Source organism: Phacochoerus africanus, chromosome 6 (genome assembly GCF_016906955.1).
Source record: "Phacochoerus africanus isolate WHEZ1 chromosome 6, ROS_Pafr_v1, whole genome shotgun sequence".
NCBI lineage: Eukaryota > Metazoa > Chordata > Mammalia > Artiodactyla > Suidae > Phacochoerus > Phacochoerus africanus.
The window spans coordinates 72,887,413-72,913,459 of NC_062549.1; the positions used below are offsets into that span (position 1 = coordinate 72,887,413).

General features: G+C 42.2%; 1 protein-coding gene across 3 annotated transcripts in view; it reads right to left on the bottom strand.

The window, feature by feature from the left end:
• CHD7 (chromodomain helicase DNA binding protein 7) overlaps positions 1-26,047 on the bottom strand; it is a 184,137-nt gene that overhangs the window by 50,380 nt on the left and 107,710 nt on the right. For all 3 annotated transcript variants that reach the window (XM_047783868.1, XM_047783867.1, XM_047783866.1), the window contains exons 4-7: positions 20,149-20,290; positions 14,657-14,794; positions 13,573-13,638; positions 7,924-7,979 (exon numbers count right to left, since the gene is read on the bottom strand). In XM_047783868.1, coding sequence (XP_047639824.1) covers positions 7,924-7,979; positions 13,573-13,638; positions 14,657-14,794; positions 20,149-20,290 — 402 coding nt within the window. The remainder of the gene's footprint in view (positions 1-7,923; positions 7,980-13,572; positions 13,639-14,656; positions 14,795-20,148; positions 20,291-26,047) is intronic.

The following is a 26,047-nucleotide window of genomic DNA, read 5'->3' on the forward strand; positions in this document are numbered from 1 at the left end:
AGAATGAGAGAAGAAAATGAGTAACAGCGCCTAAAAGATGCCTTCTGTCCTGAGCCTTCAGCTCCCTTACTAAAACTCTTACCAGTTCCCACTAAAAAAGAAAAAGGACCTCATAACAAGCTGTTTTCATGAGTGAATGGGTTACACTTCAATACAGAACCATTAGCGCTACAGGGTGGCCTTAATTATGGATTTGTTTTGAGCCTTTTATCATTAATTGGGAAATAAAACGTTTTTGTCAAATTGAAGGAATTCGTGTTTAAAACAGCCAAGGTAATCCTAACTTCCTCCTTCCAGAGCCACAGGGCAGAAAAAGAGGCCCACCGGCTCCCCGAACACCTGCCCCAAGCCCCTAAAATCGGTTCCTAATCAGCCCCCTCTTCCGGCTGATTCTTCCAGGAGCTCTGAGATGATATCCTAGGGTCCCTCGTGAATTTTTCACTCCTAATGTTGACCCACTCCTCGCCCTGTTCCGCCCCTCGGACTCACCCCCGGCCCACGCCGAGCATGCACTGTCTTCTCCAAACTGACCCCGACGGAGCACACCTCACCTTCCTTTCTCATCCCCGAGACTCACAGGTACGTAAGCAATGTTTATGCTACCTCCGACACACTTCCCTTTGGTATTTCAATATCCGTTCGTACCATCATCCTCTCCCTGCCCTCCAACAGCCTCAACTCTTATGCCCCTTTCTGGTGATGACATTAAGAAAAAAGAGGCGCTTTCAAAATCAAAGGACTACTAACTCTCAGAAATTATGCAGCCACTACTATAAAACCTCTCAAAAAAGGATGAATGATATGGAAAAGTCTTCGGACATTAAATATTATATCATTTTTATTTATGTAACATCTAACGGACATTTTCATAGGTCGGGCCAGTTTAGTCCTTCTACAATTGACTGAGGCAGATAAGGACTTTAAATACATGTGCCACACATAGATTTGAATTTAACAGAAACCCTGTATACACATACACGCAAGAGACTAGATGCAAATGCATCAAAAGGTTAGTAATTATCTGGGTGGTGAAACCGCAAACATTTTATTTTCTACTTTCAACTTGTATTTTCCAATTTTTCAATAAATAATATGTAATACTGTTATAATCCAAACCAAATACTATTTTAAAAAATAACCTAGGAGTTCCCGTCGTGGCACAGTGGTTAATGAATCCGACTAGGAACCATGAGGTTGCGGGTTTGGTCCCTGCCCTTGCCCAGTGGGTTAACGATCCGGCGTTGCCGTGAGCTGTGGTGTAGGTTGCAGATGCGGCTCGGATCCCGCGTTGCTGTGGCTCTGGCGTAGGCTAGTGGCTACAGCTCTGATTTGACCCCTAGCCTGGGAACCTCCATATGCCGCGGGAGCGGCCCAAAGAAATAGCAAAAAGACAAAAAAAAAAACCTAGTCCAGTCTCTCAATTAATGGACAGAAAAGGGTACGTGGGCAGTGGGCACTCTTGTGTTGGCCAAGGTGGGCAGGCCTGGAACGTGGTCCCGGGGTGGCCATGAGGCGGACGCAGGCACTTCAGCAGCTGGGTCCAGGCCCACTCTCCCTTTTGTAAACTGGGATGAAATTTTCAGTCATGTGACTCGGCCTTAACTAAATGGAGAAAAACCCCAGGCTTCTGCACTAGGATCAGAAACAAGGCAAGGATGCCCACTATCTCCAGGACCACCCAATCTCCTAGGCAGGGCATCAGCCAAAGCTGTTAGATGAGAGAAAACAAGAGGAGTACTAATTAGAAAATAAGTAAAACTGTCTCGATTTGTAGGATAGGACTGCGTAACTGGAAAACCCTAGAGAATCAATTAGGAAACTAACTCGAATAATAAAATGATTCACTTAAAATTCAGTTATGTGGCAGGATACAAAAGTAATAACATAGAGAAGTCAACTGTCTTCATTCACACAAACAAGAACCAGTTAGAAGATAAAATGTTAGAGAAAACCACTTTTATAGTATCGACAAAGTCCAAATACTTTGCAATACATTTAATCGGAAGCATGTGAAACTTGTACAGGAAACACTTAAAACCCTCCTAAAAGACACAAAAAAATCGAACTGAACCAATTAAAAAGATGTGCTTGTTTTTAGATAGCATGACTCAACATCATAAATTTGTAATTTATCTTAATATAAGTGAAAATTTTAACAGCTATTTTAATGGAGATAGACAAGTTAATACTGGACTTACATATAAGAACAAACACGGAAATTCCCATGTGGTGCAGCAGGTTAAGGATCCGGCATTGCCGCAGCCATGGCACAGGTCACAGCCGCAGCGAGGGTTTGACCCCTGGCCCGGGAACTTCCACATGCCATGGGTATGGCCAAAAATTAAAAAAAGAAAAAACATGGAAAAACATCCAGGAAAACATTAAAAGGGAAACATCTTGGGGAAACTAGATAAACCAGGTATTAAAACATGCTATACGGCCTCTATAAGTAAAACAGTGTGCTACTGACTCATGAAGACACAGGCAGATCAAAAGATTAAAATAAAGTACAGATATGGATCCAAATAAATATTTATCTTTAGTTCATGATAAAGGCTGCATCTCAAATCATTGAAGCAAAGATGGACATTTTTATAACGGTGCTGGAACAACAATACTTGGAAAAGAATGAAATTAGAGTCAGGCTTTACACCATATACAACAGTAAACAACAACCGGATCAAGCGCCTAAATACAGAAAATCAAACCAGGCAAGAGCTAGAGGAAAATATGGCCAATTCCTCTTTAACCAGAGTATTCAAAAAGGCTTTCTGACTGTGACTCTAAAGTCAAACCCAGTGAAAGGTTAACAAATCTAAACACACAAAACAGTTTTTAAACTTACACTGCAATCGACAGCAATAAATAAAGATAAGTGACAACTGAAACTGGGGAAAGGCAGTTGCAACATAGAACAGAGACTGAGGATTAAAAAGAATGTTTATAAAGAACTGCTAAAAATTGAAGGAAGCACAATAGAAAAATGAGCAAAAGATACAGACAACTGACAGAACATGATACAAAACTGACCATTAAACTTATAAAGATGTTCCACCTCACTCACAATAAAAGAAAATGCTAGTTAAAACTACACTGAAATACGATTTTCCACAAAATGCAAACGAAACAAAACAAACAAACAAAACACATTACACTGGAAAAGGTGGTAGGGAAATAGGTCCTGGAAGGGCCGCAAACTGACACAATTACAGAAGAGAACTGGGCAAAATCTAACGGAACTACATACATATATGTACGCTTTATTTATTTATTTATTTATTAATTGGTCTTTTTGTCTTTTCAGGGCCACACTCTTAGCATTTGGAGGTTCCCCGGCTAGGGGTCTAATCAGAGCTACAGCTGCCGGCCTACACCACAGCCACAGCAATGCCAGATCCGAGCTACATCTGCAACCTACACCACAGCTCTCAGCAACACCGGATCCTTAACCCACTGAGTGAGGCCAGGGATCGAACCCGCAACCTCATGGTTCCTAGTTGGATTCGTTCATTTCTGCTGTGCCACAACAGGAACTCCTATGTATGCCTTTTGATCTAGCAGCCCCAATCTAAAAGTTCACTCTGGATTTCCCATTGTGGCTCAATGGGTTATAAACCCGACTAGCATCCCTGGAGGTGAGGGTTTGATCCCTGGCCCCGCTCACTGGGTTGAGGATCTGGCATGGCTGTGATGCGGCCTCGTGATCTGGCATTGCCGTGGCTGTGGCATGGGGCGGCAGCTGCAGTTCCAATTCGCCCTCTAGCCTGGGAACTTCCATGTGCCACAGGTGCGGCCCTGAAAAGCAAAAAAATAAAATTAAATAAATAAATAAATAAATAAAATTTACCCTGAAGCTCTGCCTCCAATGATTCGAATATATACAGGCACGAGACTATATACCACAGCATTATCTGTAACTATAAAGTATCAGAAGCCATTTGCATGTTCACATGCATAGGAAATTGGGTGGATAAGCTAGACACAGCAGTACAATGGAGTACTACGCAGCTGTAACAAAGAATGAAGAAGACCCTCTGAACTGATGTTGAGTAACTTAGTATAGACAGAATTATGAGGAAAAAAGCAAAGTGCAAACATGTACTGAGAGTATGCTATTCTTTTGTGTTTAAGAAAGAAGGGGAAATAATACATAAGATCTATCTATCTGCACATTCACACCAAAAATTATAGGAAGGATAAATCTGGGATCAATGAGACGGAGAAACAGGGATAGGGTAGAAAGAAAGGGAGGACTGCACTTCTTGGGGTATCATTTTGTGTATAGTTCTGGCTTTTGAACCATGTTTCATGAACTTGAGGGAAAAAAAAAAAACAACCTCAACAAGAATGGGGTGCAGGCTAAAATGAGATACAAATAGAAACAGAAACAGATGCACCAAACTGAGAATCCAGTAAATAACACAGTCACACTGGATGGGGTGAGAAGGAGAAGAACCAACCTGAGGATATGCTGAAAAAAGTATTTAGCCTCTACAGCATCGGGCTAAAGACAAAAAACTCTAAACAAATACTGAATGAACTCTATTTAGCAGGCTTCTTTTTCACAGAAATATGGTCCAGTAATTCTGAAACCACTTCCTGTATATTCTATGATTGACAAGAAAACATTACGGATAATAAGAGCGAGGTTTCTTTTAGTTGCAAAGGGGGAGTTATTAATATTTAAAGGAGAAAGAACAGAATGAATCCTGTGGTGCTGAAGTATTATAAAAGCATTGTTTTTCGTTATAGGTAGGTAGGTAGGTAGGCAGAGGTGCATGGAACATATGTATTACATGGAACATATGTATTTATAGGTTTCATACATACATATGTATCATATATACACACATCTGTGCACACCTTTCCTAGCCCCATCCATTGAGAAGCGTGGAAGCAATGACTCCCATGTGGCAATGAGCACACCTAGTACCCAAATCTTGGCTTCTAAATGCCCTTCTCCAGTAAAAAGAACCAAGGCTCCTTGGAGAAATGAATGACTCTAGGACTTGAACAGGGAAGTTGCAAGACGAGTTAGGAGCATCCTCGGGTGCCAGAAACTAAGGAATGCTCTAAGAAGGGTGAGTGCAGGTGAAAGGAGGGAGGAGACAGCATGAGGGGCTCCCACTGGCCAGGTCTGGGATAATGTAAGCCAAGGAAACAATGATATTACAGTAAGAGATTATGAGCCACTGAAAAAAAAAGACTCCCAAGTCTACACAGCTAGGAATAAGCAGGTGATAAGGAGGTAAAGCTCTTCCTTACAGTAGAAACCCAACCAATAAATTTAGAAAAAAACAGTGAAACTGGTAAATCACCAACCACAATCACATTTAATAGTCTCAAAGTATCTTTCCACAGGACACTTTTTAATTATAAGCAGGAATTCTTTGTACTATTTTTGCAATTTTTTCTATAAATCTGAAGTTATGTCAAAAGAAAAGGTTAACCAAAAAGTATTTAATTTTATGGAAATTCTAACTTCCCTTAGACTTCAACAATATCAGAAAGGAAAGCTATTTTCTAGCACTGCTTTTGCCTCATCTCACATGACTGGTGAAGGGTGACTCGTGTCCCCTGGCTGGGCAGGGACACTGGACACCCCACTGGGGCTGTGAACAGGCTAAAGGTGCTGTTTCCACCCTCAAGCACCCCGGGCCCCACTGCCACATACTGACTGCAATGGATGCTTGTCTAGTGGTACCGTTTCTCGGCACTTGATACTTACATTTCTTTGCTATGAGTCTGATTTGATAAATCCAGAGAACTCTCTCCTTCTGGCTTACTTCGCTGTCTCCTCCTATCTGCCCTTCCCACTCTCTTTGTAAGACTATATGAACCATGGCACATGCATCACTTCTACCTGCGTAAACTCACCACACTCTAAGTATGAAATGATGACAACACCTCATGTTTATGGAGCATTTTCCATTTTATTGAACTCTAACACTGATAAGATATTCCTTCATCTTTTAACCCGGTGAAAGGTTTTGCTCACAAACGTCAAAACACATCTTTTGTTTGTTTTTGTCTTTTTAGGGCCACACCCGTGGCATATGGAGACTCCCAGGCTAGGGGTCAAATCGGAGCTGCAGCTGCCAGCCTATGCCACAGGCACAGCCACAGCCACATGTGATGGAGCCACGTCTACAACCTACACCAGAGCTCACAGCAACGCCAGACTCTTAACCCAGTGAGCAAGGCCAGGGATCGAACCCGAGTCCTGGTGGATACTACCTGGGTTTGCTACTGCTGCACTACAACAGGAACTTTTTTTTTTTTTAAATGTATCTGATAACTAACACAGTACCAAGTGCAACAAGGTGGAATGACAGAAACCAGGACACCGGTGCTTTTATTTTCTAGGGTAAGGTACATTTTCTTAGGCTTGTTTTGATGGCTCCCTGAAGCCTCTCTTTAAACCCCAGAACTTATTAATATGGTACTTGAGTTCCTTTCCTTGAAGTACATCCTTAAATGGCTAAAAACAGAGTTATCATATGATCCAGCAATCTCATTCCTGGGCATATATCCAGACAAACTCTAATTCAAAAAGATACATTCACCCCAATGTTCACTGTAGCACACTGTTTACAATAGTCAAAATATGGAAGCAACCTAAATGTCCACTGACAGATGAATTTATGAAGATGTGGGGTATGCGTATGTATACATATACACATCACATATATACATGTACATACACATGCATACAGTGGAATATTACTCGGCCATAAAAAGTATGAAATAATGCTATTTGCCTTTGTAGCAACATGAATGGACCTAGAGATTATCATACTAAGTAAAGTAAGCCAGACAGAGAAAGACAAATATCATATGATATTGCTTATATATGGAATCTTTAAAAAAAAAAATACAAGTAAACTTATTTCCAAAGCAGAAATAGACCCACAGACACAGGGGGAAAAAAGGTATGGTTACCAAAGGGAATAGGATGTGGGAGGGATAAATTAGGAGTTTGGGATTAACAGATACGCACTACTTTATAGAAAATAGATAATGAACGAGGACCTACTGTATAGCACAGGGAACTATACTCAATATTTTTAATAACTACTAAGGAAAAATAATCTGAAAATTATAAAATTTATATAATTTATACAACACATAATTTAGATGTGTGTTATACAGCACAGTGATTCGGTTTTGTGTGTATATATATATTTTTGTCCTTGTTCTGTGATTGTCATTCAGGTTAGAAAACAGCCTCAGTCTTCCTCAGTAGGATGACAACTGATGGTTAAAACTACACTTGCTCGTCACCCAAGTGTTTTTGGTCCTAGTATCCTGCCTCCACCTACAATCAGAACAACAACTCAAGGCAGTTTTGATTCAGTTTTTTGAAAGTTATGCAATTCAAATTCACTAAACGAAAGTTACACATAAAAGCAGACCAACAAAATGATAGCTCACTGCATTTCCAAATGTGAATGATACCACGATTTTCTAGAGCCTTCACCTGAGAGCAGAGTTCTCTTCTCAAGTGCCAGGCATCCTGGGGAATGATGAGGGTGGGGAGGCTGAGCCCAGAGAGCAAAATTCATTCTCAGAGGACAGGCAGATACTACTTTCCTCACTCTTCTATTATCATATGAGTTTTTAATCTTCTCTAAAAAGAATGTCTCGGTTATACACAAAAGCTAGTCAACCTTTGTACCAATTACATGTTTTGCAGAAAAATAAAATCATAAAACATCAAAGATATAAGTTAGTAGGCAACCGTCTCCAAGCCACTACGTAAACCATAAAAAAACCAAAATTTCCCAATTGCCAATTAAAAAAAAAAAAAGTTCCCAATTACTTTTTAATTTGGTTCCTTGAAAGTATATTCCCCCATTTAAAAGAAAACACACATGCATACATACACGCGCGCACACGCACACACACACAGAGTCTACTTACAAGTTTTTGTATTTCACGTAGAACTCCTCAACTTCCACCTCCTCTCCAGATTCCTTCTGCAACAAAAGGAAATTTCAGGCACATACTTGAAACCATCTACTAGAATGTTCCGAAAGTGACGATGAACTCCCATATGGACACAAAGAGCCATCACAAAAGCCGTGTAGGAGGTTTCTGGAACGATGAGCACGTTGTGAGCTGGTGGGGGGCCAGGGGGACGAGGACAGACCAGACCATGCGCTCTACCCACGAGCTCCGGCTTCGCAGACATGAATCATTTTAACTCCTCCCTAACCACACGCAGCTTCATTCACAACAACCTGACCCCAAACGTGGCTCTCTGCCAAACCCACAGTGCTAAGTAGACGCCAAGCGTACCATTTTCTCAGGGAGCAGCCAATTAGCAACTGCTCTCCTGAATGCCATATGGATTATTTTTGGCTGCCTCATGGCAACTTTACATTGTGGGTTTTGTAATGTTTTAAAATATTTAAAAGACATTTATTCCTCCATATAGTTAATAACTCTAAACAAGAAACCATATAAAAGTAAACCTTGTTCCTGGGCTGTAATTTCAGTGCATCACTATTCACAGTTTTAGTTTTACTCAATGGTACAATTAAAAATCTCTCAGACAAGATGTCTCACACACATCGCAGCCAAATAAAATTAACACTCCAAATACTACGTTGAGGTCAGGTTAAAATCATGACGCATCAGCCCAGTCGAGAGTTCCGCGGCGAGATTATCTGCACTATCTCCCTTGCTCCTGCCTACAGTAGTGTCTGCCGAAGATCCCGCACATGTGATATTTTAAGCATCTCTTTCAATCCCCCCCCCCTTTTTGGTTTTAGGCTGTTAAACAAATCGTAATGTGTAATTTTCTTTTGGAACATTTGATCAGATAAATCAGGGATGTAAAACAGAAACACCACTTACAAATGTTTCGAGATCGCTTTTACACTCTTACAAGAGCACCTGCCTTGAGGGTCACATTTGGCTGCTAAGCCGCCTCAGAGATGCTGCGGAGAAAATTAAGGCAAGTTGGAACACGACAGAGGCCCAACAAAGGAGCAGAGACGTCTCCTGGATGACAGACTGGCACAGCATCTGTTCAAAGAGACTAGGATTACCCTCAATCCCTGATCTTCAAACTACTGTCAAAGATGGTGAACTGGAACCCTTCTTTAAAATTCTCACGCATATTGGTTAAACCTAAACTTTAAACCGTTTTTCCATCTGCCTAGAGATCACCAACAAGAAGAAAGGATGTTCGGGAGTGTGGCCAAAACCCAAGAATAACCGATTCTGCCCCCAAAGGTCTATAAATGGTCATAACCACAGAGCAGCTTCTTAAACCAATGTATTCAGAAATCTTCAGCGCCCCAGACTTCAATTGGCCCAAACGAAAAGAAATGTCTGCTGGATGCATTCAAAAGCCAGCAACAGAAACCTGCAATTGCTGTACAAGTAAATTCTGGTCCATTCAAGCAACAATCCATCTAGGACCCACCTTACATTTTTCTAGCCTAATATTACGCCAGTCCACTCCCACATTTCAGCAACCATTTCAAGACATTATCTTGGTACAGAACTGGAGATTCTATTAGAAAGGCAAAGGTAAGCTAGCAGACAGTCAGGGAAAATGGGAAGCCAGGATGAGCCTGGGTCTTGTGATGCTTCTCATAGCCTATCATGAAATTCAAATTGAAGTCAAATATCTGGTCTGCTGATTTTACTGTTTTTGCTGCTAATTCTATTTCTTTCAATTCTGAAAGGGTTTTTCAAAATTAAGTTCCTTTGAGGGAGTAAGAAATCCAAGCTTTGTCATGTCTATGCTCTATCATTTCCTGATTTTGTTCTTCTGGATTTCTCTCCCATACCGTCCTTTCCACCTCATCCTAAATGGTCTCACCCGTCTGTAACTTCTAAGTGGGCATCAAAGCACATAGGGTGAACAGAGAGATGGTTTCCACTCTGTCTCAATTCTGCTCCAAAAAGCTCTGGTTCTCGGAGCTGTCCATTGTCCGCCCTGACTCTCACTGACACCCACACTTCCCTGCCATGATCAGCTTCTCTGGGGATGGGCTGCGCGGACATGCAACAGGAGGGGCCAGGGCGGTCTGAGGGGCTGCCGTCAGACCTGCTTAGGAGCACCTGGAGCTGGGGCAGGATTGTCCTGGGACCGATTTCTTCTCGATGTCTGTGCTTTGTTTAACCAACCACAGTTCTTAACCCCCAGAACTGTAAGCGGAGTTCTTTTGCCCTTCGTTTCATATAAATACGATCTCATTGGCCTCTTCTGCTTAACCAACAGCAAAACAACTGACACAAGTACATGAATTCGTAAGCCCTCAGGAGCAACATTTTAATTTTTCACTAAATGGCAGTCAGTTTGACCAGACTCTGGTGATAGCTGAAAACACACTCCCAGCCCCTATGCCCCGCCCCAGTATCCCAAAGTCTTTCTATAATGGCTGTATCCAATGAAAAACCGGGTCAAGGCACTATTCTACACACACGTATGCGCACGCAGAACACCCAAATTTATTTCCAGGACAGTTACCATTAAATTTGAAAGCCCTCTAAAATAATGCGTATCTTTTCATTAGACTCCCAAAGTAGTCTATCAAAATCCTCATTATTCCCATGAAATCAAAAGTTCCAAACATATTGAGCCATACTTGTCCCACCCGAAACAGAAACCTAGACCAGACACTAAATCCACTCCTCCAGTCACTTGGAGGATTCAAAAACAGCCCTTCAGCAAACGATCGGCCTGTACCCTGAAAGAATGTATGACCTTTCACAAGCATCCTATTACTAAATTAAGCAGTCACACTGGAGAAACAAAGCCAAACTACGTGGAAAAGGTGGAAATTTTGGTAAGTCACACACAAGAATGAGAAAGCACCTTGATAAAGGTTATCAATAAAGCAAAGGTATGAATCCATTCCTACGTCTGGCCCAACCTACTGTATGTTCTACCCAAGATACCAAATCAGAGTTTACCCAGGAAGAAAACAGGACATGTTAATATAGAATTCACTTGCAAAACATGTTTTAACCTTCTGATACAAAAAGGATTTGAACTGTTTGCCCTCCAAAGACAGGTGACTCAAAGGAGAAGGCTCTACATAGGATTAGATGTGGGAAACAAGAGAATCACCCTTTATGCAATCTGTAAGTCCATTCTTAAATCTACCTCGAAATTCAAATACAAGTTATCACCGAGGTCCCTTCTCACGCACACTCACTGGGGTTTAGAACAACAGAAACGCCTGAGCCATTCCTGTTTAACATGAGGGACCGGGTCAGGGAGGTTCGTCCATCATTAAGGGATGACCCTTCCAAGGCTACAATGATGAGGTCAGCTGATTTGGAAACCAGTGAGTCCCCACTATGTGTCAGCACCACTCTGGAGAGGCTCTGAGAGCCAGAGCCAGTTTCCATAGTGCTGCAGGGGGAGACAAAGGCACCTTCTCCAGGCTGCTTCTTCAATTATTCATGGTAATAGGAAACAGACCAGCAGGCATAGCTCGAATCCACAGGAAAATCTCAGATTTCCTTCTGTTTCTCTTTGCCACATTTTCCTCCAATGCTACTAAAGCTGATAACTAAAGTAACCATTGCGAGAACATGAGCAGTTTAAAAAGCTACTGCCTGCTAATATTGGCAAGCTTCTAATGGTTTTTTTATGGCTCTTTATGAAATTCCGGTCATCTACAAGCAAGTCAATGGGAGCCAGCCCTCTTTCCTCTTTTAAATCCTACCTCATGGCACGGCTCTCCTTCCAGGTGAAACTTTCCATTAATTTTCTCCAGCCTAAAATTCGCCAACTCTAAATGTTCCACCCTTGTGTACAATTATAGTGATTTTTAATCTCCTGTGATGAGATAAGGCTGGTCATCTGTCAATGGTAGGAATACCTCTTCCTAAAGTGTGGGTACCTATCTCTAAAGGGAAGGAGGAAGGGAAAAAAAGCCCCAAAGTGGGCAAAGCAGAAAGGAAAAGCAATGCCCCACATCATGCATAGTCTAAGTAGCTCTGAATAATAGAGCTAATTATGATTTGCAGCCCCCAAACCCGCTGGGCGTGCCTGATGAAGCACAAGCAATTGAATGAAAATTAACACACCCCATCCAAACCACAGGTTATCTACCCAAACAAGTCACTTCAATTCAGTGAAGGGGATTATTCTTTAAAGTACATCGAGTACTTAAATTGTGCCACATATCTACAATTCGCAAATTAACAGGGCTAGAGTCATTAGAGGGACAAAAATGCAACCCTTCTAATTAGTTAAAGAGGGCTCGTTTCTGCCTGAACAGGTGGGAAATTTCGTCGAGGTTTTACATTCAATTCAACAGAAAGATAATCCTCACGTTCAAAGAGTCACCAGGTAACCACTCCACACACCCCTACGCCCAACTCACCATCTGAAAACATCTTGACATGTTGCTTTTGATTACGTTTGTGAAGGACCAGAGTTGTATTTTCTGATAAAACTCTACACTTTGAATAATACAATAGAAAAGCAAACAGTATTAGGGCAAAGGTAAAGAGTTTACTACTGCTGCCAAAGCATTTTCAAGGATCACTAGATAGTACTTAACAGTGAAGGTTTCCTGTTTGATAAACCCCAGAGCTCATTTGAAGCCCCATGATTCCTCCACTGCTCGTCTCTCTCACTGCAAGTTAGCTCTGTATCCCCTTTACGTTTTTTAAAAGAACTTATTTTACATGCCAAAACAATGAGGCGATACTTCCACCCACCTTGAAAACAAATAAAAAGAAGCAACTCAGCTTTTCACCATGATCCAGACTAGAAGACAGAGACCTATCCGTAAAGGAGACCATTTTCTAGAGACACCTAACACTGTCTGCTGGAATAAGGAGATGCACCTGCATGTCTATGTGATTCCCCAAGCCGAAGCATTTTCCGAAACTGGGTAAGAAGGGAAATGGCTGGGAGGAAACGGGGAGTCTGCATCGATAAAAGGAGATGCAGTGTTCCCAGACTTTGTTGTCTCAGGGTATACGTGTACCACAGTGACAAGGTCACCAGGCTAGTGGCAGGTACTTAGAGCTCACCTTTGCAGATCAACATGAATTCTGAATAATTTGGAAGGATAAGTCATACGATCTTCAAAAATCACACTGAAAATAGTTCTGTATTTTCTGCACTTTAACAAAAAAGATATTAATGAATATTTTAATTGCATGTGGAAAAAATGTTATGAAAAGTATGAGAAAACATCTACTTGCTAAAATGACAGAGTTTTCATGATGCGGGGGGGGGGGGGGGGGAATACCTTCCCAAGAGAGATGAGAGGTAAATGAATTCATATTTATGATTTTTTTTAATGAATAATACTTATGAAAAAGGTAAGAGTCCTGAACATTTAAGACTTTCGTGTTCTTGCCTCCTCTAAATGGGGTCATAAAGCATGGATTGTTGGATAAACTTTCATTTGGGCTGAATATCCCAAAGATTTAAGTAGGACTAATAGAGCAGACAGGATTAGAAACAGTGCCAGAAGTTGAATTTTACCATAGTGAAATTTTTAAAAAGGAAATCATAGAACAAAAAATAATTTAAGAGTCATACATACACCATAGGTTTTGATAACTCCAAATGGTGCTTACCTGTTTTTTTACAGAACGACTACTCATGATTTTTTCTACCACTGGACCTTCTGCGTCAACAGATTCCTGAAAGATAAGGTAGGAGGAATGAATTTCCAAACGGAAAACATTCATTTCATGCTAAGCTCTAAGAGCAAGAAATCATTCTCGTTTGCACCTCCCTCCACACCCTTTGCGTTCACACCCTTTAAATCACCAGGTACAGGCACCAGTGGGAAATACGACTGAAAAGAACCAAAATCTCCCTCGGCTGAAAGGCAAAAGGAAGATCTGTGTTTATTACTTCTTGATTACGTGGTTTAATTACGTGGACTAGCATGGGTCCCTAAAGCCAAAGAGCATTCAGAAACTCCAGCTGCCAAGAGAAAATGATCTCTGCGTGATGCAGTCAAAGACATAACTTTTCCTCATCTGGACCCATGGGGTAAATATACTCATCACTCTGTTATTGTAGGCAGCTTTTATCTATGGAGGTCACATAAAACCTTATATAACAACCTAACAGAGCGCAAATTACCAAATAAAAGACAAAACTGCCATTTAATACATTTTCCAATGGGTTACCCATTTGTTAACTAAAGCCCAGTAGTGGTAAGAAGAGGGCTTTAAAAAAAATTCACAATAATCAATCCCCCATTACTACCCATATTTTATACAAACTATTTTATCCATCATTTACATTGCACAGAGAATAAAGTATGCCCTGCTGAGTACTACAAGGCAGTAATTTCATAAAGGGGCTCTTACGGTGCCTAACAGCAGGAGACAAGCTTGAGTGGTTTATTAAAGTCCCAGAAGCTACAGTCCTGAATTCTCAGAGGTAGATTCCGCCTCCTGCATCCTAGCTCCCTCCGACTCTTCCTCATCACAGATCATTAATTCTCCAAAACTGTGTCAAATTACATATCACAGGCTTGTGCAAAAATAAATTTCAGGGCTTTTTGAAAGATCCTCCTAAAGAACTCATTTCCCACAGCACGCTCACCCACACAAGGTGAACATTCCCAGCACAGAGTCCACCAACGCCTCCACCCAACTTCTGGGATCCCCGCTGCAACCACGCAGCACACACCTGGGCACCCACCTGCTGCTCGGACTGCGAGGTGTTGGAGGGGGAGTCTCTCCCCGCGGCGTCTGCGTCATCGGGCTCCTCGTCGGAAATCTTGAACTCCAAGTCTTCGGTGTACCGCTTTCTCTTCACCTGCCTGCTGGAGCGTCTCTTCTAAAACAAAAACCCAGCGAGGTGGGCTGAGAGAGCAATCACTGATGCTCTGCATAACGTCCCCGGTACATTTAAAAAACGGAAAACGGAATAATCTTTAAAAAAAAAGCTGATGACTTTAACCCTGCAAATCACATAAGCGATCACAATGGCAAACAAACATGATGCGGGGGTGGGGTGGGGGGGGTCTGAAGACAGCCGTGGCCCTACCACTCCCAGCTACGTGACCTTCAACTGGGAAGTAGAAACTGCAGCAAATCTCACTCCCCCCTCAGCCAGTGAGTTGCTCAAATGGGAAGGCAATACGGAAGCTGGAAGATGGATTTGGAGGGATTCATTAGACCATTCTCTCCACTTTTGTGTGTTTTAACATTTTTCCCATAACAAAAAGTCCAAAAAAGTGAAGACAGGGAGCTCCTGTTGTGGCTCAGCAGTAACTAAGCCAACTAGTATCCATGAGGACACAGGTTCGAACCCTGGCCTTGCTCAGTGGGTTAAGAATCCATCATTGCCCTGAGCTGTGGTGTAGGTCACAGACACGGCTCGGATTCTGTGTTGCGGTGGCTGTGGTGTAGGCTGGTGGCTACAGCTCCGATTCCACCCCTAGCCTGGGAACCTCCATATGCTCTGCGTGTGGCCAGAAAAAGAAAAAAAAAAAAAAAGTGAAGGCAATAGAAGATCATTTGTGATTATAAAGTTCTATATAACTACTGTTATATTATTATCCAAGGTGCCAATAACCTCCCAGAGGCCCATTTAAATAAGTTTGCATTTTAATCTTGTTCCTAAAATAAATAGTCTGAAAATTTTTGAAGAGGTTGAATGGCAGAATTTATGAGTGACTATAAAAGGAATTTTACCTATATATTTTACTGCTCTGATTAAAATGTAAAGGACTGTTAATAGCGAGCACTAGCAGGATCACTGGCAAAATGTGTCCTCTCCTATCCAAGGGTCACTATAGAACCCAACACACCTTCACAGGACAGTGTGGCCATATCAACATTTAAAACACGCCCACCCTTCCCAGCAAGCGCATTTGGAATAAGCCACATGGTCCGTCTGAGGAATATCTGCAAGATACATGGTTAAATGAAAAGAAAAGCAAGTCACATAACAGTAGGTACCTTATAATTTATCTAAGATCACAAAAAATCTTATGTATCCAGTTCTATGTGTGGGCCATCAACATATCAATTTCTCTAGAGAAACACACTGTGTATCTTATTTACTTCCCTATGACTCAATAAATATTTGCTTTAAAAAATGCATATGTATATGTTCTCAATATCAGAAAAAAATCTGGAAAGACACAAGAAACTGTTCATATCTATTAATTCTAGGAAGTGAAATGAATGGAGCAGAAGGAAGGATTTTTTTTTTACTTTTTGTTCAAAACAATTCTAGACAGCTTGACCTTCCTGATTGATACAGAAATAGTTTTGTTAATTAATTAAAAACAGAACTAAAGGAGCATCTCATTAGTATATGTATGCAATAAAATCTAGGGTAACTCTAAAGTGACACATGTAAGTTTTAAATCACTGATCAATGTAAGACTATTACAACGTATGAATTTGCAAACCACTCAGAAGAAAGGAAAAAGAATACTGAGAAGAGTAAAACACAGCCAATGCTTTTCGAAGAATTATGAAATGAAAGCTTTCCGAGGAGCCTTGCAAATTTTAAAGTTGGGACAGCCAAGTGAAGAGAGGCGATTACCCCACCGTGCAGACCTGTGGACCTACAGGACCAAAGAACCCCAGCACCCGGTCTCAAAGGATCTTATTTTATTAAGTCTGTGCTCTCCCTGTTCTCAAAGGGGGCTGTGAACAGCTCACAACAGGACTGGGTATGGGACCATCAGGTGGGTCATTGAGACTATGACCTCTCAGCTCCAGTCAGGGCTGCAGAGGCACAAAGCGCCCCCTGAACATCTTATGATCAGACTTCCTAGCGGCTCAGACCAGAGGGAGCAGTGACGTGGCAGAGGCTTCCCCCCCAACCCCTCTTCTCTTCAGCCCCACAGAGAATAACCAGCGGGGGCTCCTCCCCACATGCCCAGGGCAGTGGGTCCTGGAGCTGAGGGCCCATGTGAGAATGAGCCCAGGCTCTGACTATGCGACTTTGGATGGGTTATTTTGGGGATGTTGGGCTCTTGGTCGGTAGAATAGAGTCAGTACAAGTAATGGCCTCCTAAGTATACTGTGAAGACCACATAAGGGGGTTCGCTTAAAACAGCGCATGGTACATGCTGATGCCAAATACAATTAGTAGGACTACGGTCATCAATAACTAGTTCCACCTTCCAAAGAAAAATCAGAAAGCAATGGGGCTCCAAAGCTGGGCTACGTTATATGGCTTCCTTCCTCTCTTCCCAAAGCGGATCTAGAATAACTACTCCTCACTTTACCATCCCCCACGTCTGACTATCAATTTCTTTAAGACATAAAAGACTATTATCAGGAACAATGTTTCAATTGGGTAAAATTTAGCATAATACCTGTATTTCATTTGATATAGCAATTCAACTCAACTGAAATGGATTACTCTATTTTCCTCTTCATGTCATTACTATAAGGCAAATGTACTACTAATGACACATCCATGATGTTTTATCGGGTCTCCGTGGCTGGGGCCACGCCGCCCCCAAGTATTCTTCCAAGTCACTAAATATCCTTGGACGGAGTCTAAAACAAACCCACTTTTCACTAATTCCCACTCTGATATTAAAGAAATGTTCCATATAATAAACCAGGGACTTTCCTTTTGTAACGGAAATTTTTAATATTGGTGAATATAACTCCTAAGATAGTTTCTCCTCATATCAACTTTGTGTTATAAACTGATGCAACAGTAATAGGATTAGTTAATAGTGGATACAAGGTCACTTCATGAGAGTAAAAAAATCCAAAATACAATTTGTACTCAATTTTCTGAAAACTTTAAATGTTATATGGCTTGTTTACCTTCTAAATAATAATTAAGTTCATTTATTTTCAATATCAGGGTTCCTTTTCCAACTTCCCAATATAAAATGAAATTATTATATACCATGCTTCTTCATGGTCTGTTAAACTATTATTATTTGAAAGATCTGGGGGAACCAAAATAATATAAACCATAGTTCAAAATTTTTGAATTAACACTAAAATGACAGGTCGACTTATTAAACCTGGATTGTTTAGAAAAGCTTCTTATAGTTAAAACAGGTATGCTGAAGAAATTTAAATGTGTTGCCACAATCTCATTGTTGCAGTACTTCGTGACATAATTTTAGTTTGTCAAAGAAAAAAAAAAAGACATGACATTTACTAAAGAACCTTAGGCCCTTTATGCATGTGCTGCAGGAAGAAACACAACAAACAAGTAGTCAGCATCACTTCCTGTTCGCTGAGATACAGCAAAGGCACTGAGGAAGACTGACTTGTGTGGTTACTGGTATTAGCTGTTCAACCCATGACAGTTTTGCACCAGCCAATTAGGAGCGATGCACCGATGTTCATTTGCATTGATTAGCATTTTTCTATAACTGAAACTCAGAAGGAAAAAGAAACCTACTATTTCATGAAGTCCGTTTGAGTTTGCATTTATGCAAACAGGCTTTTTAAAAAAAAACAGCAGCAGTATTTGTGAAAGAACAACAGAATTTTCTTGACATGTGAAAGTTTTCTTAATATTGTCCAAATACTATTATTGTTGCATAAAGATTCTAGTTTAAGCAAAGGCAATTTGGGGGAAAAAAAAAACAACAAACACCTGTGAGCATAAGGGTGAAATTAAAACCATTAAAAACACCTTAGTTTAAAATTCCTTAAGCAATTACTGCTGTATAGCACTGGGAACTATGTCTGGTCACTTGCAATGGAGCATGATAATGTGAGAAAAAAAGAATGTATACATGTATGTGTCACCTTGCTGTGCAGTAGAGAAAATTGACAGACCACTGTAATCCAGTCATAACAGAAAAAATAAAAATCATTATTAAAAAAAATTCCCTAAGCAATTTAAAAAAAGATATTTACTTACCTTCCCAATATTTCTTTTTCCACTAATACATAAAGTAGGAGGAAATTACAAAATTAACTTAAACTGCCAGCAGTATCACTGTGCTGGTATGTTGGTTATAGAACCACCCCAAACCAAAGCATATTCACTCACTCTAACACACACACACACACACACACACACACACACACACACACTCACTCTCTCTCTCTCTCTCTCTCACTCTCTCCCTCGCTCTCTCTCTCACTCTCTCTCTCGCTCTCGTTCTCACCCTCACCCTGGCTCTCGCCCTCGCCCCCTGCCCCTCTCTTTCAGGTGCTCTTAGGTTAGGCCATTCTGAGAAGTTACAGCTATCAAAGACTTCTATTTAAAACACACACACACACACACACACACACACACACACACACACTATCTGAAATTCTCTAGCATAGAGCTGTATATCGTAAATATTTTTTTTCTAACTCTTAAGCAAATGGGTAGGTGTAGGGAGCAGTAGTGAGTTTGCACTAAACTATGAGAAAAGGTCAAAAAGGCTTCTAGAGGCTGGCTTCCTATTCCAACAGGATCCTCAGCAACAGCTCCTTGAAGAAGTCACATTCCCAGCCATCCCAGGGGACCACACTGGCTTGCTTCCAGGGAACATAACAAGGAAATAATGTTTGACAGTCACGTGTCAGGGCCCCTTACTTAAGAGTCCAATCAGCGAAGGCATCGTGTTCCACTCATAAGAACCTAAATTCCTGATGTTTATTTGAAGCTAGTTGTTCAACTGATTCCAATAAAATTCTCCAAAAGTCAGGAGAATCGGACACTAGAAAACTGCAGGGTTATCATCCAGCAAGTCATTAGCTTGTTCACAGCAACTTTACTATGTACGGAAATACATCTCAACTCTGGACATCAGATGTCAGAAACCTTAAGACGAGCTACAGGTTACATCTTGATTTTTTGTTGTTGTTGTTCTGCAAAATAAAGGAATTGACAAGGAACCAAACTTGGGAGAAAATGAGAAATGTAGATGAAAGCTTTCAATGAACCAGAATATTATGTTAGCACTAACATAGTAAAGATACATCAAAAGATACATTGATAGGAATAAATGAAGAGTCTCAGTTTTATCTATCAATCACAGAAGCCAAAGAGGGCCAAACCAAGGAGTCAGGAGTTCAATTTCGGGGTGGCCTCCCAGCACTCATCACCCTGGATATACTGCTCCAGACAACAATAAGGCCATCGCCAACGGCAGCTCTCTGACAAAGACAGGCAGGTCCAGTGTACTTGATCCGCAGCTAAAGTTACCCACGCCCAACAACCAAGGCTCGGGGTCAGAATAACAGTATTACCTGAACACCTGGATCCTCATCGTCTTCAGGAGGAGGAGATGGTGGGGGCGTTTTGTCTAAGTCTGAATTTTCAGAACCTTCTGTTTTTCCCTTGTTGACCTTTTTCTTCAAAGCACTTGCTTCTGAATCAGGTTTCTTATTACTAGAATTCAAAGTGGATCACTTAGTGTTCACTTTTTAATGAGGTTTTCCACATGCCCCATGCCTTATATTTCCCGCATTAATATCCCTAAAGTATCAATAACAATTGATAAATCAATGCATGTTGGCCACTTGGAGTTAAAGAGTACTCTCGATTAAGTTTTTATGCCAAAATCCCATATTGATGACCTTTAGCAAATACCTGACCTAATTAAAAAGAAATTGCATGCAAAAACTCCTAATAGCACACAAAGTACATTTGTTCATCTAGACAATGCAAAATTCCTGCCAATATACCAAGCCATAATGAAAATACCAGTTAAGAAGCTTTGTTATCCTGTTTTTAAGGTGCAGAATATATTTTTTAAAACAGTCAAGGAAAACTAGAGCATAATGATCATTTCTTTGTGTCTCTTGCAGATAGTATTAAACACTCCTGTTTCAGTCCTTTCCTTGACCAGTACTATGTGTCCTCTTTTATACCAGCCAGCTACATTTTTATCCAATTTACAACCTTTTAAAATAGAACAAAATGTATAGCAATTTCCTGTCCTACATAATTTTACTTAATGCTGTGTTCCTAAGTGAACACAAGCTTTATTTCGGGGCTAAGGTTTTTTCTTTTTCTTTTTTTTTTTTTTTTTTGAGGTTGTCACAATAGCCTTTTTTTCAAAACCTAGGTCTCCAAAATACAAAAATATAGCAAAGCGATCCCAGTAATTAAGTATGTGTTCCATAGTACATTTCTGTCAAATGTTAATAGGATTTGGATGTTATAGAAGTCAACAGACAGGGATGAACTATAAGGAAAAAAAAATTAAGTTCACCATCACTTTTAGAACCTTTATTTGCCATCCTTTTCGAATGTATACTTAGTGCTACCTTCCACACCACTTTCCAAACCAGCCCCAAGGTTTTCCAATATTGACTACCACTTATTAGCCAACATTTAAAATAATCCAACCTCAGTAATAATTTTTTTTTACCATTTCAAGAGAAGCTAAAACTCTAATACATTTTAAAAACAGAAGATATATTTCAAACACCTTTGAAAAGTTGATTTAAGTTCATAAATTCTTAGAAAAGTATGCTGCCAGGATGCATTACATAGCATTTTCTTTTCAGTCCCAACTACTACAAAAGAGGCCAAGATACCTATAGGCTTTTACTTAAGCAAAGCATGTGTCATATAAAATATCTCAAAACTACTTGTTAATATAATCGCACACCTAAAGGCACTTTTTGTAATGAATTAAGAAAATATTTCATCATCTTAAACTAGCTATTCTTAAATACTCAGAGCTTCTTATTTTGTTCTCTTAATATCTTAGCATAGTAAATAGCCACATAAGGGAAAAAACTTACGACAATTCAAGATTATAGCAAACAGCAGCTAGGTTTAAAGAGTTCTTTTGATTTAAAAAAAAACAAAAACAAAAACAAAAAAGCATTGTCCTAAAAACTTTAAGCCCCCAAAAGATCCACAGAAAGCATAATATTTTTAAATTAAAAAAAAAATCCATACAACAGTTCCTCATCCAACTGTCCTAGTGTTTACGCTACATGGACAGAAGTCTCCCCTACTATGAGGCTCCATTTCCAGCATTTATTTCCGCTCTAACTGCCACAAATTATACAATACTACAGCTGAACGCTGGGCCCCTCTCCTTTCATCTGCACGCCAAGAGCAATCAGATTACCCTGGTAACCAGCGGTCACATGACCAGCACCTGCTCTTTTGGCTGGATGCCACTGACTAAAGCCATCTGCTTCCCTCAATCAGCTTTCAAACATTCTCAACACCTGCGCTGCAGTGTTTTGTGGTTTCTTTTATCAAATCAGTGCAAAACTGCTTCCAAAACTTTACATATTTCTCAAATTTGTTTAAATCAGAGGTAGGCCTGTCACAGAGTTGAACCACTGCCAGGTAGAGTAAGTTGCGGCTAGTGCTCTCCCGGTGCCCTCGCTGCACCGGAGCAAAGGACATCCTGAATCTGGTGGGGTGGCCGCCCTCTGGGTGAACGACCGTATGGGAGGGAAGGGCTCACCGGCTCAGGGCCCGCCAGGGCCCAGGTCGGAGGAGGAGACATCAATTTGCCGAGGGAGAGATGTGCTAATGGTTTTCCATCTGCCCTTCCCAAGGAGGAAACTCTGCCGACCCGCCAAGACTGAGAAAGGTGGGGCAGGATCTCTGCGAATGCTGGGAGAAACGCCTGTGGCCGGGGCAGCGCTCCCCCAGCTCTGCAGACTGGAAGCTTCCTTCCTAGAGTCACCACACCACACAGTTAACATTGCTCAGAGACAGCGACGGCTTTCCTTGCTCTCCTGATATCAACATACCAATCAAAAGCGCCCTTGGAAGTCAAAAAGGCTACAGTCTTCAATGTCCATCCCGAGACCATTGAGGGCAAGATAAATTTATTTACATTACATTGCTTTTGCCACTCTTTTGCAATAAGCTAATTTGGATTTTCAATGAAGTGTTACATTAAAACTGCTTTGCCCCCAAAAAACCCAAATCAGAATATTTTTTTCAGCCAAGGAGAGTAACGGGGGTGAAGAGCTCTGATCTGAGTCAGAGAGCCTCAGTTCAGGTTCCAACTCTGTCACTCATAACCTGGATCTCTACGACCCTGAATAAGTCACTTAATTGTCCTGAGCCTCGATTTCCTCACCTATAAAAGGAGGTCAGTAACTGTATTTTGCTCCAAGGTTATGAGGTTTAAGTGAGATCATGGATGAAAACCTTGCAGGTGCCTGGCACAAACGGCATCATTCACACACATCTGGAAGGCGGGGAGCAGGGGCCTATTCTCTGCCTGTGGCTCGGACTGACTGAGGCTAGACCAACTGCAGCAACTTACAGACAGAACCCCACTGCGTGGTAGCCACATGATCTAAGACACATGAATGGAAGGACGGACCTTGATCAACCTCCCTTGGTGCCAGCTCAGTGAACAAGCACACAGACAACCCCGGGGGCCACTCTGCTCTGCGCCCAGAGTGCCACTTTGGTTCAGACATGGTTACTTCCCACCTGGACCATTACCACAGCCTCCCACTGCCTTGTCCCCAACCCCATCCACAGGCAGGGACACCCATCAAACTGCTGGAGAAAAGGCACAATTCCACAGGCACAGCCATTCCCTAATCTGTAAGGTACAAAGCTAGTCATTGACAATGTCAAAGCCACAACGTGGCCATACAGACACCTCCCCTCTCCCCCACCCCACCCATATCACCATCTGGAAAGCCTGAATGCACAAAAGGGGAGGCTTCTGGGGCAGGGTGGGGGGTGGTATTAGTAAGGGATGGACCTTAAACCAATACTACAATACTGGGGTCCAGGCCACTGAGTGGCGTGGCACCTCCACCAGCAGCAGCTCAAGGACCTCAAGGAAGACCAGGCACTCCCAGCCCAGCCCCACCCAAGGCCCAGAGAAGTCACAGCTGCCCTCGCCACCCTCCTGGACCAGTTCTGCCTGCCGTGTCCCCTAGCTCGTGCCCTGGTCCTGCCTTCCAGACCTCCCCCACAAACCCACCCTCCATACGCCACCAGGGCACTGGCTCAAAAGCAAACCTGGGAGTTCCCGTCGTGGCTCAGTGATTAATGAATCTGACTAGGAACCATGAGGTTGCGGGTTCGATCCCTGGCCTCGCTCAGTGGGTTAAGGGTTAAGGGTTAAGGATCCGGTGTTGCCATGAGCTGTGGTGTAGGTCACAGACATGGCTCGGATCTGATGTTGCTGTGGCTGCGGCATAGGCCGGAAGCTGTAACTCCGATTGGACCCCTAGCCTGGGAACCTCCATGTGCCGTGGCTGCGGCCCTAGAAAAAGACAAAAAAAAAAAAGCAAACCTGACAGGTTAGTTCCGTTAAATCCAGCTCCACATATTTTAACGTCTGAGATTCTCAGTGTGGGCAATACGCGCCCTCTGCACTTTTTACAACTGGCAACCCGGACGTTTTTCTACTTTCCCCCACCCCAAACCCTCCAGCTTCTACACTGCGGAGACACAGCCCCCACTCCTGAAAGCGAACACCCACCTCTCCCACCTCCGTGCCCCAGTGGACCCATCTGCAGGGCTCGGCTGGACATCACTTACTCAGAGAACATTCTTCTGGCTGCCAAAGCCTGGATTGGTAAGACCTCACCCCACACAATGGGCCCCACACATGGGATATTTAAAATACATAAAACTGATGGTAGCAGTACTGCGATGTGGTACAACCAAAGCACTGGGGGGGGGGGGGTGCATGTGCATGTGCGTGTGTGTGTGTGCGCGCGTCTTCTCTAACCATCCTGTAAGCTCAGGAAGAAAAGGTGCCTTGGTGATCTCTGTGTTTCGAATGCCTGGTCAAGCTGGTTACTTATAAACATCAGCCGATCAACTTAACAGTTTAACTACGAGTGATAACAACACGTAGACAACCCTTACTACGTGCAGCTGACACGCTCTTCGCATTGACTCATTTGTGAAAACCCCGCATAGATTCTATCTTTACGAAGCTCAGTAAAGTGAGGTGAGAACACTAGCAAAATAGAATGAAACCTAGCAATTTTTCAAAACCAGTACCTCTGTATACATCCCCTCCCTACTCACAAAGTTCTTTCACTCCCTGATCCTTATCGCCCGTCACTGCTGGTGCGGCTAAGGTGCAGGACCACCCCCTCCTGAAGCCAAGCATGCCCCTGTCATCTTGGAAAGGACACACCTTTCTGGGGATGCTGCTTGTGGTTTCAGGGGCCACTGTCCCTCTACCAGCTGTACTTACGCACCACATCGCTCCATGAGAGGGAGGCACACTGACAGGCAGCTGGACATGCTCAGGGTCCGTGGCTAAGCGACCCTAGGCCACCTCTGCCAGACCAAGCCCTGAGTTCTGCAGTTACCCCAAAGGGGTTAAAGTCTACACCATTCTGCTGAGAATGCCAAGAAACAATTGTTGGACTCAGAGAGGACTATGTGTCACACAGAGGGACACTCGAAAAAAATCCACCCTCCAGAAGGACCGTATTTGGCACATGGCTTTAAGAGTCCACAAGGGCGGGCTGAGTGACAGTACCTGAGATGAGGCTGGACACCTTTGTCCGAGCTGAGATACAGCATGTCAATAACGAATTCTTTCAGGTGGGTAAGAGCACGGGTTTTTTAAAGGAGACTTTATGCAAGGAGCCAAAACCTACTGGAAAGCCAGCCAAGTGCCCTGATTTATTACAGAGCAGAATGCAGTTCAACATTGATTAGCATCAGCCTAAGGATCTCAGTCCTTAAAGGAGAGAAAGTGTGAAAACGAACCATATTGCAGAAGCAGGTGTAATATAAGGAGAGAGCCAGTCAGTGCTGATGCCTGGATGGTGAGGAGGCGTCTCCGTCCCACAGACCCTCAGGCCAGACGTGGAATGAAGAGCCCCTCACTCCAGAAAAGTCGCCCTTGAGGCTCAAGTCGTGAAGAAGAAACAGATTTGTCTTCAGGGACTCAAGCCGAAGCCTCACCCTACAATCTCTTAGAAGGACAACACATCCTGAAACATATCCTTATATTTCATATACTCAAAAGGCTTTTTTGTAAAGAATTGAATGCTATGGATGAGAAGTAAGAGGTGTTCACGGCATGGGACGTGTGCGGCTTGTGGTGATCTGGAAACATCTCAGCTGCTTAAAAAAACACAGGAGCGGCCAGGGCCAAGGGCTTGGCGCTGGTAGGAGAAAAGCATCTGACCTCGCAACTTCAGATTTTCCTCCAAGTTTTTTAAG